The 16,284-nt window shown below is 42.1% G+C and overlaps 1 protein-coding gene across 3 annotated transcripts in view; it reads right to left on the reverse strand.

Annotated features, from left to right (window-relative positions):
• Positions 1 to 16,284, reverse strand: part of EIF4ENIF1 (eukaryotic translation initiation factor 4E nuclear import factor 1) — a gene marked incomplete at its 5' end in the record, with an annotated part of 40,434 nt that overhangs the window by 20,545 nt on the left and 3,605 nt on the right. For 2 of the 3 annotated variants that reach the window (XM_079717354.1, XM_079717353.1), the window contains 4 exons: positions 1,954 to 2,152; positions 2,408 to 2,694; positions 5,298 to 5,425; positions 7,233 to 7,306. In XM_079717354.1, the coding sequence (XP_079573480.1) occupies positions 1,954 to 2,152; positions 2,408 to 2,694; positions 5,298 to 5,425; positions 7,233 to 7,306 (688 nt within the window). The remainder of the gene's footprint in view (positions 1 to 1,953; positions 2,153 to 2,407; positions 2,695 to 5,297; positions 5,426 to 7,232; positions 7,307 to 16,284) is intronic. The other variant, XM_079717355.1, reaches the window with a different exon arrangement.

The following is a 16,284-nucleotide window of genomic DNA, read 5'->3' on the forward strand; positions in this document are numbered from 1 at the left end:
CCCACCAGAACCTGTCTACCTACTTTAGGATGAGAGCCAGAAGACAGAGTCTGTACTTAGTTCATACTCTTACAAAAAAAACTTCAGTATTTCTCCTATTCTCTTTTTTTGTGTGTTGAGATGAGAACATCTCTTAACAGAGATGCAAGCAGCAGAAGTGCCCCATGTGTAATTTTATGCCAGCTTGAGAGCAAACTGGGCCTGACAACTGAGAGTGGGTAGGAACATGCATTAGCAGACAGACAAACACAACTGGCCATTTATTATGATAGTCTCAAAAGCCAGGGACCCAGGAAAGATAACTAAGGGCAAGTGTTATTATCACATTTCAGAATGAACATATACTTTTCTTTCTTTCTTTCTTTTTTTTTTTTTGGCTGCACTGCAGAGCATGCAGGATCTTAGTTCCCTGACTAGTGATCGAACCCATGCCCCGTGGAGTCTTAACCACTGGACTGCCAGGGAAGTCCAGAATGAACATATACTTTTCATTAGAGAGAATACAAATTAAAATTTTCTATCAGTGGAGGGTTTTAACCATTTCCTCCTTCTACATAATTGTTTTTTCTAAGTGAAATACATATTCAAATTGTTTCATTCATCACCATATGTACAATACCTAGCACTGGGCCCTGTAGAGTAGGTGCTCAACACACACTTGTATTAAAATCATGCAGGCAAGGAACACATTTGTCTTGTCCATGGCTATACTCCCAGCACTATTACATGCCTGCAGAAAACTCTACATACCAAGTTCAACGGAAAGCTGGAACACAGATATAAATGGATTCAAAGGCACTCATCATCCCTCCCCGTCCTTCCGTTCTTGCAGCCAAGATGCAACTAGAGTACCTGTTTATCTTAAACGCAGTAGCTAGGGCAATTAACCAATGGGGTGAGAAAGCCCGGACCTCTGGATTCTACTGATACTTGAGGCGCTGCCATTAAACCCACGGCACAGGGTCTTGGTTGTCACCTCTTTCCAGTCCTGTCTCTTTGCATCTGTAAGGTGAGGAGGTGACACTACTGACATATTTTGCTACTTTTGGCTCCTCCCATGTTGATACAAGAATGGTTGAAATTCAGATTTCATCTCAGTTAAGAAAAAGATGGGCTTATTCTCATCAGAAGCCTGATCTTTACCATGAGGTGAAAAGACCACACTTGCTGGTGCTGCTTTAGTCTGAGCATGAGACAAAGGCATCTCTCAAAGGCAATTTAACAGCAAAGTCTCCCAAGTTACCCACCTGCCTCTTCCCTGCTTCCTCCCAAGACCACCAGCCTGGTCACTGCTCTGAACACGACTAGTGGGCCCCCACCCTTCACCAGGTACCCCTCGCACATTAGCTCTGGCTTCTTCAGTTTAGCAAGGAAGATACCTGAGAAAAGTGAGTTTGGGAGAAGCCAAGTGACAACACTATGAAGGCTTAACACCATGGTGAAGGAGGTGGGCTCTGAAGCACAGCATCTTGTTCAACTCCCAACTTCCCTACACACTTCTTCAGTGTCCACAGACAAGTCACATAAGCCGCCTGCATCTCCCTTTGCTCATCTGTAAGATGGGCACAATAATATCTGCTTCACAGCGTTGTTAGAGTAGGATTATATCAACAAAACGCTTACCACGTGTCTAGTACATACATGCTCAATAAATGAGACCCCTCATTATTTCTATCACATGCTCTTACCTCTGGGGAACCCTTTGGTGTACACAGTGCTCTTACTGGGTAATGGGAGACTTTTCTGTTTAGCACTGCAGGCAGGACAAATTGAGGAGACAGTACAATCTACACACAGTGAACTCACACTTAGGAAGAAGTTTCAAAATCAGGCTTCAACATTAAAAATTTGCCACTTTTAACACTGGTGCCTATTCCTAAGTGTACAATTAAGCCAATTATAAGCACATCTCATTTCAGAACAGTGAGCTTTCCTCTGAAAGTTTCTGCTGACCTTCCTTCACAGAGGCTGTCCGTCGCCTTGTTCTTTTTCTCCCCTTATGGTCTTCTTCCAGTATCTTATCATCAAAGCCAGTCAGCTCAATGGTTTCAGACTGACTTGTGGGTCCAGCTGAGAACCATTCTGGTTCTTCTTCTGTGTAGGAATCGTTTCTTCTACGCTCAAAGACACGCTTACTATCCACAAACTCCCTCTGGAAAAGTACATAATGCAAAATAAAAAATAGGATTCTAGTTACAGCATTTCTACCTCAATCAAGGACTGATGAATTAAATAACGCTCAGCAGTACAATGAAGATGCTATGCTATAGACCTGAAGCCCCTCCCCACCCCCAGCTCTCTGTTTCTCCCTCTGGCTTAACAACGGGCTATGTTCACCCAGCATTTCAGGGTAACCCGGTATAAACGAAGTGAACACACGAGGTGCCAGAGGATCTAGAAGACAAACCCTGAAACGCTTGTCCTTGTAGTCCCTCTCTCGGTCTCTGTCTCTCAAGTCTCGCAGGTCCTTATCGCTAAGACGGTGATCCTTCTCAAAGGTCCGAGCAGAGATTATCCTCCCACTGCCAATCCTTCGTCCACCAAGCAGGCGGAGCCCATCACTGTCTTTCTCCAATGGGCTTCCTGAGCGCCGGGAGCTAACAGCAGCTGTCACGTGGCAGCCCCCTCCAAAGCTTCGTCTCTGTGGGCTGAGAACAACATCTAAGTCATCTTCTTTCACACGCTCTCGAGGATCTGGAAAGATGCCGGAAAGAGAAAGTTAAGCAAACCAGCAAGGGCATTCTTCCTCTCTAGGTGGTCTGTCCATGACTGGTGGCCATGGGGGTACTGGAAAAGAGTCACCACTAAAACAGCTAGAGAGTTCACATATTTAACGAAGATGAGCAAACCTTCATCTCTTTGGAGGAATAAATGTACTTTATAATCAATAATTTTCTATGATTAATCTCCATAATCCCTTGGTTTTGACTAAATCCCCCCCCACTTTTTTTAAAATTTGCTGCACAGTGCGGCATGCAGGATCTTAGTTCCCCGACCAGGGATCGAACCCGCGCCCCCTCCAGTGGAAATACGGAGTGTTAACCACTGGACCGCCAGGGCAGTCCCTTGACTAAATTCTTATCTATGTAATTATTAGCAAATGTTTTGTCAATTAATAAACTACAGTAGGTGTCAGTATTTGAAACAGTAACCACTTAAAAAGTTAAAATATTGAAAGTATTGAATAGCTGAATATCCACATGCAAAAAAAAAAAAGACTTAAATTCATACCTACCACCATATACAAAAATTAACTCAAAATGGATCATAGGGCTTCCCTGGTGGCGCAGTGGTTGGGAGTCTGCCTGCCGATGCAGGGGACACGGGTTCGTGCCCCGGTCGGGGAAGATCCCACATGCCGCGGAGCGGCTGGGCCCGTGAGCCATGGCCGCTGAGCCTGCGCGTCCGGAGCCTGTGCTCTGCAGTGGGAGAGGCCACAGCAGTGAGAGGCCCGCGTACCATAAAAAAAAAAAAAAAAAAAAAAAAATGGATCATAGATCTAAATGTAACCCCTAAAACTATAAAACTTCTAGAAGAAAATATGGAGGAAATCTGTCACACTGGGTTAGCACAGTTTTCTTAGGCATGACACCAAGAGCACAATCTATCTTAAAAAATGATAAAATGGGGCTTCCCTGGTGGCGCAGTGGTTGAGAGTCCGCCTGCCGATGCAGGGGACACGGGTTCGTGCCTGTGGGGCAGGGGTGGAGTGTAAGAAGGGACACATGGGGTGCTAGGGAACTTTTAGCTGTGATGGAAATGCTTATTACTTTGATTGTGGTAATGGTTTCACATTGTATTCACATGTCAAAACATCAAATGGTACACTTTATGTGCCATTTATGTACCAGTCTACTGAATGCCAATTTTACCTCAATAAAGATGTAAGAAAAACATGTCACCACACACAAAAATTCTTCCTAGGAAAATCAGAAAACTAAAGATAAGTCCAAGTGAGGAAAACCTCCTTTAATCCTCTCACTAGAAACATTTCCTAAAATGTTTTGGTATGCACTTTTCCAGAATTTCCATGCAGTGTCTGTTTTCTTCCAAAAATAAGACACAAAATAGACAGTTTTGTATAACTTGGTGAACATGTCACCAACATGTTTTTATAGCTGAACACTCCTATATATGGATATACCAAAGTTTACTCAACTTCATTTCTATTGCTGGACATTTAGGTTGCTTCTAAGTTTCCAGCTGTGTAGAAGGGTCTTACAGCTCAAGCTACAGTCATCACCCCATCTTCTTTGTTCAGTTCCAAGTTTTTTTTTTGTTTTTTTTTTTTTGCGGTACGTGGGCCTCTCACTGTTGTGGCCTCTCCCGTTGCGGAGCACAGGCTCTGGACGCGCAGGCCCAGCGGCCATGCCTCACGGGCCCAGCCGCTCCGCGGCATGTGGGATCCTCCCGGACCGGGGCATGAACCCGTGTCCCCTGCATCGGCAGGCGGACTCTCAACCACTGCGCCACCAGGGAAGCCCCTCCAAGTTGGTTTTATGATGCGTGTTCCTCTCATCTCAAAAAGAGTTCCCTGTTGCAACTAGTTCCTTGACTAGGTTTTATATTGCCAGCTATCCATTTCAGGGGGAAAGGTATGGAAGATCAAACTTTACTCCAGTCGCAAACCACATCGAAACCCGGTATTCGGATCATACTCTATTGTGAATTAAGAATTGCCAGAACTGGGCTTCCCTGGTGGCGCAGTGGTTGAGAGTCCGCTTGCTGACGCAGGGGACACGGGTTCGTGCCCCGGTCCAGGAGGATCCCACATGCCGCGGAGCGGCTGGGCCCGTGAGCCATGGCTGCTAAGCCTGCGCGTCCGGAGCCTGTGCTCCGCAACGGGAGAGGCCACAGCAGTGGGAGGCCCGCGTACCGCAAAAAAAAAAAAAAAAAAAAAAAAAGAATTGCCAGAACTAACTTATACCTAAGGAAAAGTCTCACCTCAGACTGGGCATAACCAGCTCTCCAGCGCAGCTTTAGGGTTCCCACATCTAACTCAGTTATCCACTTCAATGAAAGACCTGGTACTTTTAATTCAAAAGCACATAGCCTAATACAGTCTACTCACCACTGCTACATAGGAAGGCTATGATTTTACTCTGTTAGCTAATCAGAAATGAACTGTTTAAAAAAATAGATATTAAATAAATAAAAAAAAGAAATGAACTGTTAAGTCAGTTTCCTGATAATGATACTTTCTCCCAATGCATAAAACTCTCACAGCTAAGAATGAAGCCAGCAGCAAAGAGCACTGTCTCCAAAATTGCTGCCCCCACTTCTCAGAGACTGCTCACCTACTATCCTGCGCACCAGGGAAGGTCGATCTGTATCTAACTCTTTCTTTAGACTTTCCATTGGTGAACTCCGTCCTGAAGCTGGGTAGAGGGAGGCATGCCACTTCTCAGGGTCCCAGACACCATCACTGCAAGTCAAAGGGCACCAACAGTTAGCACTTGCACCATGAATAACACATGTAGTTTAATTCCTACTACTTCAGGTGACAGGTTATGGAAACCCCTTTCCAATATAAAACTTCATGGTTGCCATCAGAATGGTTCTCTCTTTTAAGATGAAAACAAAAACAACTAATAAATTCAGCAATACATTGTTGTTGTTCACATAATAGCAATAGTCACTTGAAAAGCAGTGGTTTGTGCATAAATGAAACATCCAGACCACAAACCTTGGGGTACATATGGATTATAGTATCTATGCCTGTCCTATACAAAGAAATGCTCCATAAATATTGATTACTCAGTTTACTGAAGATTAGTACAGGGAAGAAAAAGCCCCTTAATCCTCTTATTGGAAGCAGCTCCTGGAAGGCTTAGTGTATATTCTCCAGAATTTCTATGTACAGTCTCAGTTTTTCCCACAAGTAGGACAGACAGCTCTTTAAGGGCCTAAAGTGTGTAGTCTGGGTTTGACTTTGTTACTCCCACGCTAATGATGGGGTGGCAGGTGGTGCAGTGTGCAGAGGAGAAGCTTTGGAGCCCAACGATCTGGTACCTAACTCTAGCTCTGCTAGGATGAGAAACTCTTTCCTCCATCTCTCTTATTTTCATTATTATTATTAGGTACAACATCTCCACTTCAGAATCAAAGGGAATATGTGCCCATGATAACTATTTTATGCCAAGAAGAAACAGCTGTAACAAGAAAATTCAATTTGAGGCACAAAAAACCTTTACAGCTTTAATGAAGGAAAAACGAAACAAAAACAAAGAAAACCCCCAGCTAATCTGAGACTTAGCAAAAACTCCTAACCAGTTAGAATCGCCATTATTCAAGTATCACCCTCACCAGGGGAAAGTGGTGAAGAGTCCAGATTTAGCAACCTTCTGAACTGTCCATGTACAAAATTTAAAAAAGCGCGTGCTATTCTATCAAAAAATTAAACACTATATATATTAAAAAAATGTGGGCCAATATGAACCATCTACCTTGATATTTAAGAAGTGACCTTAAAGTCTTAAGATAACCATAAGAAGTACAATGTAGGGTTATTCTAAGAGACTTTCAGACCATTTTTAGCTATAGCCTTCTCAAACCAAAGCTTTCTACCTTATGAAGGAGCCCAAGATGCAAAAGGGCTAATGTGGGGACTTCCCTGGCAGTCCAGCGGTTAAGACTCTGAGCTTCCACTGCAGGGGGCTCGGGTTCCATCCATGGTCAGGGAACTAAGATGCCGCATGCCGTACAGTGCGGCCAAAACAAAACAAAACAAACCACCCCCAAAAATCTGAATGGTTGAATGGTTCTCTTGTTTGGGGGTGAGGGGTGGGGGACTGATAGAAGGCCCAGAGTCCTCCTGATCGTCCTGCACCAGGCAGGCCTTTGAAGGACCCTCAAAGCACAGTGCAAAAAACCACTGGTAGAGAGAAAAGACTCTGGTCAAGTCTTAATTCTGCTTTCTGACAATGTGCCTTTGACCAATGTGTCATTTTCTAGTTTTAGTTTCATCACCAGTTAGTTGAAAGAGAATTGGTTTAGTTGTCCTTAGAGTTCCTTGCAGCTTAAATCTCTGAATTTCAGCTAATTAATAACAAAGCTGATGAAGACAGTGCAGTGAGATGCTATTTAGTCATGTTCATAGCTTACGTGCAATTTACTTGTGTGGAAGCCCAATGTCATTACCCCTGAAATCTCCCCACTCGTAATTCCAGCAAAACAATACAACTCCATTTATTAAGTTTGGTGTAACAAGAAGTTGACCCCCCCCCAGATACCTGTCATATTTCTCAGAGAGGCACGAAGGCCTTTGTTTGGAATGAGGGCGTTCTTTAATATCCAAGAGCTCCTCCTAGAAAGAGAAATCATACGGTGATTTTGAACAATATTTCTTGGGCCACATATTTTCAACTTATTTTTGTTACCAGTAACTGACTGTCTACCTTAAGCAGTTCATACAGTTCTTATTTATTTACACCCTGACTTATTCCAGAAAGGACCAGAGTCAGCTCAAGGTTCTCACCAGAAGCTCAAGCAGAATTGGCAAATAACGTAAGTGATCAGTTTATTGCTAAAACACACTCTCTCATAAACTTCTGTCCAATAATATACCCCACAACACTGAACGCTGATCAAGGCATGGTAGCTTCAGGCTTACATAAAATCTTCGGCTATGGGCTTCCCTGGTGGCGCAGTGGTTGGGAGTCCGCCTGCCGATGCAGGGGGCACGGGTTCGTGCCCCGGTCCAGGAGGATCCCACGTGCCGCGGAGCGGCTGGGCCCGTGGGCCATGGCCTCTGGGCCTGCGCGTCCGGAGCCTGTGCTCCGCGATGGGAGAGGCCACGGCAGTGAGAGGCCCGCGTACCGCAAAAAAAAAAAAAAAAAAAAAAAAAATCTTCAGCTATTCTGACTGGTCTTAAATGCATTAGATGCCAACTTACAAGGGGACAGATTTTTTTTTTTTTAATGTACATGGTCCTTTACCCCTAAATACTTCAGTGCCTGTTTCCTAAAAATGAGCATATTCTTTCACAGCCTTTTTTTGTGGCTCTATGAGAGAATTAAGCCCTATAGAAAATAATTTGAGTGACTATTTTTCCATTCTCCCAAGGATTATACTTGTCCAGTATCATTTTAGATGCACAGGAGAGAAGAGAATCTATTACATACAATGGATGCCTTAGGGCATAAGGGCTCACTTCTGCAGAACCTGGTTGACAAGTGCTGTCAGTTTTATACAACCAGTTATCAGTAACACTTTATCCCTCTGGATTCCAATTTTGTCAAATGACCCAATAATGTCCTTTATATTACCTTTTATTAGAATCTAACACAGGATCCAGTCTAGAACCAGATATTGGTCTCTAATCTGGAACATTTCTACAACTTCTTTTGTCTTTTATGACATTAGCATTTCTAAAGAATAAAGCCTACTTTTTTTTTTTTTTTTAAAGAGAACATTATTCATTTTAGGTTTGTCTAATGTTTCTTCATGATTAGATTGAGGCTAAGCATCTCTGGAGCAGAATACTGACCTAAGAGATGTCCACCTCAGAGCATCACCTCTGGATGCCTATGTCACCCATCTGCCCCTCATCAGTGATGTTAACTTGATGTTAACCACCTGATCAAGGTATTCTCCAGTTTTACTCTTTAGTTACTACATTCCCACTTGCAATCAGTACACAATCTGTGGGGGAGACACTTTAAAATCATCCAAATATTCTGGCCTTCATCAATATTTCCCCATAAATTTAGCATCTACTGGTGATTCTGAGCCAAACCAATCTTGATTTTTCAACTGTAGGCCTCCCTCCATAATTACCAGTCAGGCACTTGACATTCCACTGTAAATACAAACCCTCCCTTCTCCCCCTTTTATTTACCTATTTATTATTGACATGGGCTCACAGATTCCCAGCTTTTCCAATGGTCTATAATTCATTAATGTCCTTAATTATTTTGGTGCTCAAATTGAGAGTCTCTTCAAGCTGGCTCCCGCATCCTTTTGACATGCCCCATCATTTTTTAAAAGCACTTTCTTACATTCTATCTTACGTTGTACCCATCCTGTCCTAACCCCAGAGTCAGCCATTTCTCAAGAAATCCAAGTTCCTTTAAGTGGGGAATAGTATAATAAATCAAGACTTGGGAACTGGGTATCCTCATTTGCTTCTAGGCCCTCTCAGCAGAACTAGGAAATATGTGTAGTTATATATGCACACGTGTGCACACACACACACCTGCTCATACACATGCATACACACAAAACCACTGCCTCCTTTTTATATAAACATTTTCATAGTAAAGTTAAAAACAGCAGTTCCCAAACTCTCAGTACCAGTAAAATGCTACAACTGCCTTGCAAAAAAGCATATACCATTGTGCTGCAGCCTCTCCAACACCCCCGTCACAGGCCTCACAACAGAATGCTTGCTGCTTCTCTGATCACTGCTTCCCATATCTTGGGGTAAATACGGAGGGATAGAGTTACTCTCTCAGCCTACAGGAATCACAGCATATAAGCATGTCATGAAATTACTCAGTATCTTCAGACACCTGAGGCACCTAAATGTTTTCTCCATTAGTTGAGAAATAGCAAAATGCCCTAGAACAAGATGACATTTTAGTTTTAAAACCAGAATGTCAATTATTTACATTTATTTACGATTCATTTATGAATTATGTCTTATTAATTGGGTAGAAATACCTAGAAAAATTCGGAAGTCTGAGATAAACAGAATTCCAAATATAAGGAAATGTCTAAAGGCTACTCAAAATTCTGAAAAAACTGTCAAAGTACTGACATATCACCTGCAAATTGCCAGTAGAGACTGGAGTCCAGTGAAATCTGCATGGTGAACACAGTGTCAGAAGGGCAGGGGTGACACAAATTTGGTGGTGAGGGGTGGGGAAGATGGACCAATAGTAGTTATGATGATTGCAGATGCAACAATACAGAAATCCTAAGAACAGTAGGGCTTAAAACATTTTCAAGTAAAAACAGGAAGGACCTTGTAATATAGGAAATACTTATACACTACAGGAAAAAACACTGCAAAGCAATCTTCTGCTATTAGAAGCAACCCAAAGATTATTACATATCCCCTCACTCCACCACCCTCAAATCCGAATTTTAAACTAAGAACCCTAGTATACTATTAAACCAAGGGCAATATATTTCATACTTAAATATGTATATTCTCAATATACAAAAAGTTTCTAAACAATGAGGCTCTGTTTGAAACTTTTAACTCCAAATGATAATAGGGAGCCCAAGTGATAGGTGTTCTCTATTATTACTACAGCTGTTTGCTGAAACGCTAATGATTTTATCTATTTATTTAGGAGTCAACTTGCAAAGATTAAAATTTTAACACAGCTGCAAAACATGTAGATGGACCAAAATGTTCTATTTGCAGGGATCAAAAAATATTTGAACAAAGGTAAAAAAAAAAAAAAGCCTTACAAAAAAGGGAAATGAGGAGGCTAAGGAGAGATGACAACTAAATGTAATATGGTCTCCTGGATGGAATCCTGGAACAGAAAAAGGACATTGGTTTAAAACTAAGGAAATGTGAATAAAGTATGGACTTTAGTTAATCACGATGTATCAACATTGTTAATTGTAATAACTGTACCATACCAATATAAGATATGCTCCCAGTTTTTCTGTAAATCTAAAATTGTTCAAAAAAATAAAGTTTACCCTGTCTCATACCATATACAAAAAGAAACTCAACATGTATCAAAGACTTAAACATATGAGCTATGACTATAAAACTCTTAGAAGAAGACATAAGTATAAATCTTCATGACCTTGGATTAAGCAATGTTATTTAGCTATGACAACAAAAGCCTAAGCAACCAAAGAAAAATGATAAATTTGACTTCAAATGTAGAAATTTTTTTGCTTCATATGACACTATCAAGAAAGTGAAATGACAACCCACAGGACAGAAAAAAATATTTACAAATCACGTATCTGATAAGAGTCTAGAATATAGAGAGAACGCATACAACTCAACAACAAAAAGACAATAACCCAATTTAAAAAACAGGTAAAAGATCAATAGATTTTTCTCCAAAGATACACAAATGGCCAACAAACACATGAAAGATGTTCAACATCATTAGTCATCAGGCAAATGCAAGTCAAAACCACAGTGAGATACCATGTAATGTCTACTAGGATGGCTATTTTAAAAAAAAAGGGAAAATAAGTATTGACAAGGATGTAGAGAAACTGGAACCCTCTAACATTGCTGATGGGAATGGAAAATGGTGCGGCTGCTGTGGAAAATGGTGGCAGTTCCTCAAAAACTTAGTTACCACATGATACAGCAATCCCACTCCTAGTTATAAACCAAAGAAAAATGAAAAATTATGTTCACACAAAAACTTGTACACAAATGCTCACAGCATTATTCACAACAGCCAAAAAGTTTAAACAACCCATGTGTCCATCAAATGATAAATGGTTAAACAAAATGTGGTAAACCTATACAATGGAATATTTAGCAATAAAACAGAATAAAGTACTCATACATGGTACAACATGAACCTTGAAAACACTATGTTCAGTGAAAGAAGTCACATACTGTATGATTCTCTTTATATGCAACGTTCAAAATGGGTAAATCCATTGAGTCAGAAAGTAGGTTAATGGTTGCCAGGGCCAGGGGGAAGGGGATAAGGGGCGGGGGTGATTGTTAATGGGTAGAGTTTTTTTGCCAAGATGAAAATATTCTGGATTAGATAGTAGTGATGGTTGTACAACTTTGTGAATTTACTAAAAACCACTAAATGGTATACTTTAAAAGGGGTGAATTTTATGTATGTGAATTCTATCTCAACAAAAAAAAATTTTTAAGTAAATTAAACTAAGAGGTTTAGTTACCAGAGGTTAATGTTTTGTTTAATTTCTCTTGTTACAGACTTACTGCTCTAATCAGATTTATAAATGCCAACTACTCTTGGATACAAAAGAGTGGCTCAGGTTGGTAAAAATGTTTTAATTTTCCCTCCCATATTATTCCAGTTTTCTTTGTTGACTTTATACGCTTGGCATATTCTAGGTGTGAATGCTCAATGTACAAACTTGACAGGCCTGTAAGAGCACAAAGTGGAGCAGTGGGCGAGTTGCACACAGGCATCAACCACGCCAGCAGCACCAACTGTGCCATGGTATGCCTCTGACCAAATGCAATGCCCAAAACACAGCCCACTTGTCTACAGAGGATGAAGAGCAATTTATTAATAGGCTGAGAACTGGGGAAACCAAACAATTCTTGGATTGAATAGCTCCTAGGATTAACTTTAAACATCTAGCTCAAACTACAGGTACTGTTCTTGAGAGCAGGGCTTCTTAAACCAGTTTCATGGCATCAAGGAAATCATACACAAAACGCATTTGTGCAATTTCTGCAATGAGTGTTCATCTCCAATGGTTATCCAAAGACCTCCAATGGACCCCCACAGAGGTTAAAAAGTAGTGCTTTAAACCAATCACGTTTCTCAAAATGTGGCCCAAGGTCCACCCCAACATTTAGGGAAAAATGAGATCCTCCTCGTTGGGGTTAGAGAACTAAACCTGTTACCTTCAGCAATGTCTTAAGTTGCTTAAGATGGTATCCCAGCCTGAGAGGATCCCCCAGTTAAGTGGGGAGGAGAGAAACCATAAGCTAAGTCAACACAAAGTTTGCTCTTCCATAACTGTCCACAGAACACTTCCTGTGTGCCATGCTTAGTGGCCAGCACAGGCAGATGACTGTGGTCCCTGGCCCCACTGCTCTCCAATCTCTCAAAAGAAGTCTTCTTGAACTTGCCATCTCAAGAGTCCTTAACAGCAACTATTCCTGGAAAGGAATCCCTTTGGGATATCTTCAAAGAAAACCTTCAAGTTTGGCTAAAGGCAAAATACTTCCAAGTGCCCATTTTGAACTGGGAGTGCTCCTTCCCTATGAGTGTTTCAGGAGGGAATGTGAGAGTACCCTTTTGTAGAGTCCTGACAATCCACAGAAACTTACATCGTGAACAAGTTCACTAAAATTGTCATCTGGACAAGAGAAGAGTTATCAACAGAGACCTTAATTTTTTTTTTTTTTTTTTTTTTTTTTTTGCGTTACATGGGCTTCTCACTGTTGTGGCCTCTCCCGTTGCGGAGCACAGGCTCCGGACGCGCAGGCTCAACGGCCATGGCTCACGGGCCCAGCCGCTCCGCGGTATGTGGGATCTTCCCAGACCGCGGCACGAACCTGTGTCCCCTGCATCGGCAGGCGGACTCTCAACCACTGCGCCACCAGGGAAGCCCGAGACCTTAATTTTTGCATAGGTTACTAAAACCTGACCAGGCAAGAACAAGCTGCTAATTGGCTAAGAGTCCCACACCCAAGGAAGTATAAACACATTTTCTTAGTTTTAGCAGCCTTCCTTAAAGAGAATGTGTCAAGCCTTCCCGAACAGTCTATTTGGGAATTACTAATATGGACACCCACTTTTCAGTGATCAGAATTAAAGTAGAAAGCAAATGATGTGAGTATAAGCCCAAAGCAACAGTGGTTAAAACCTTATACAGTTTCTTTCTGCAGAAATCCCCTGCAGAAGCAGCTATGCATTCTGATGACAATTTGACGTTATAGAATTTCACACAAGTCACTTATAGAAGGAGATGAAAGGGGAAATGTTCTTTACGTCTGTGAGCTGAATTCAATTCACAAGAGTAAAAAGCCCAATTTTTTATGATTACCATGGATATTTTTATTTTACTGTTAGTGGTCTGAGCACCCTAGAAGTGCCCCAGTATCTCACCTATGTGTCCCTGGCTCTTCCTAAAGAAAGCAGATGTCCCTAGAGCAGTGCTTGGGTTGGGTCCCCCTTTGACCTCCTCTTCTAGTCCCCACCCTCCACATACCCACTAACATTGGGCTTGGCCCATCAGGCTCTCAGATGGTTGCTGACTGACCTGATATTTCAATCTATGAGTCACATGACTTTTCTGAAAGGCTTAGAAAGCTTTTAAAAATAGATCACAATGGGGTAATGGCATTCATAGATGACAGCCAGGGCAATGGTGAACGAATGACACAGGGGGTGCATGAGATACCTTCCACCATCCCCCATTCATGAGGTTTGTTGCTAAAGGGGCACTGTTTAGAACAGTTCTTACAGGCAGGTCAGGATGCAAACTGGATCCTGCAGAGTTGATAAGCAGGACTCAGCACCTGAATTCACCCAAGCCTCTAATGGTGGCTGATTTGATGCAAAGACTTTCTTCTATTGAAAGGATTTATGTGAAGCTAAGAAAATGGGAATAGGGGAAAAAAAAAAAAGGAAACCTTGCTTTTTCTGTTGATCTGGCCAAAACAATAAAAATAAACCTTGGCTTTTAAATGCGTTTATACAATCGATAAAAGCAATGTAAAACATGAAGTAAGCAGGTAAATAAGTACCAGAAGGAAACTTATGAAAATCATTTTTAGGGTGGTAGCATTACATCTTCATAGTGCTTTCTGGTTTCATATTAAAATGGAGATGGTTACTGTGACATTTAGAAAATAAGCACCTTGACCTAAAGGTGGTATCTAAAGAAGCTATCTTTCAGTATCTCCCCCTACCTTCATTACATCATAAGCAGTTTTTTTGTTTTGTTTTGCGGTACCCGGGCCTCTCACTGTTGTGGCCTCTCCCGTTGTGGAGCACAGGCTCCAGACGCGCAGGATCATCGGCCATGGCTCACGGGCCCAGCCGCTCCGCGGCATGTGGGATCTTCCTGGACCGGGGCACGAACCCATGTCCCCTGCATCGGCAGGCGGACTCTCAACCACTGCACCACCAGGGAAGCCCCCATCATAAGCAGTTTTTAACACGTATTGTGTGCCAGCCACTTTTCTAAGCACCTGATATTCATTTTCTCATTTATTCCCCACAAAAATCCTATGGGTTAGATACTATTCTATCTGTATTTTACAGAGGAAAAAGATGAGAGTCAGAGAAGTTGAGAATATGACTGAAGGCAACACAGGTTAAGGAGGTGGAAGAGTGGGGGATCCCAAACCAGGCAGTGGGGCTCAGTGGCCCCTTACCCTCTCCTCTCCAGTTATTCTCTTGAGAGGACAGGGGAAGGTGCCCAACCCCTCCCAGCAGCTTTGTCACTCAGTGATGGGTTTGTCCCAGTCCAGTGGGACTGCTGGGAACCCTGACTGCCACCTCCTCGGGCAGGCTTCCCCTAAGCCAGCTCCTCTTACAGCACCCCTTCCTGAACCAAAGATTTAGGAAGGGGTGCTAGAACCACAGATTTCTATGTCAGACGTTCCAATTGTGAAATGACTGGCTCCTTATCTAGCTAGAAGTTCCCACCATGAGGAAGGAGGAGAGGATACCCAAGGGGGCAAGGGCCCTTAATCCCAACTTTTCAAGATGACTTAAAATCGGAACAGGTAGGAAAGAGCAGTCCGAAGACAGTATCTATGGTGTTGCCAGCCAGCCCCCTCTAAGAACTTCCAGTTAGGTTTCTGGACAGCTGAAACATTAACATGGTATCATGATTTTTTGTACCACGATTCTGCCTTCCCCCATATAAACAGGCACCACTATTTTTATACTAGCTTAGAAGTTTATAGCTAAGTGCCTCACTGAAATGACCTGTTAGAGCCTACTATTCAACTCAGTTTATGAGATACACATGAAGTTATCAAACGAGATCTTTGTATAGCAAAAACTGACCATCGGACTACTGATTTCAACCTAGAATTTAAATCAAAGAGTATTTTCAAAGGCTTGACTTCAAGTCTTGCAACTGATTCTCTCCAAGAAGGCTAGAAGGATTACTCATATCAGTCCACTTCAGTTGCTTGTCTGTTTTCTTAATGATTTTAAAGCAAAGACAGGGAGTTCCCTGGTGGTCCAGTGGCTAGGACTTGGTGCTTTCACTGCTGGGGCCCGGTTTCAATCCCTGGCCGGGGAACTAAGATCCTGCAAGCTGTGTGGCATGGCCAAAACAAACAAAACAAAACAAAGAAACAAAGCAAAGACACAAACATGGCTGTACCACTGTGACCAACTGCCCATCAGCCACAAATTAGGGTGGCCTCCTTTAAATATCCCTACAATGACAAATAAAACAGTGCCAATTTATAACTAGTCAAGGTAATGAAGAGCACACAGGTATAACTCAGATAATCCAACACCTATTTTTCAGCTGGTAGATTTAACATGCATGGTTAACATTGGTCAGTATCAAGCTGAATATTCTGAGTGTCCTCCGCTTTTATTCCGTGTCCAACTGGCAGGTGACAGCATTCAATAAGGAGTCCGTGGCAAGCTACAGGAG

Source organism: Hyperoodon ampullatus, assembly GCF_949752795.1.
Source record: "Hyperoodon ampullatus genome assembly, chromosome: 13".
Classification (NCBI taxonomy): domain Eukaryota; kingdom Metazoa; phylum Chordata; class Mammalia; order Artiodactyla; family Ziphiidae; genus Hyperoodon; species Hyperoodon ampullatus.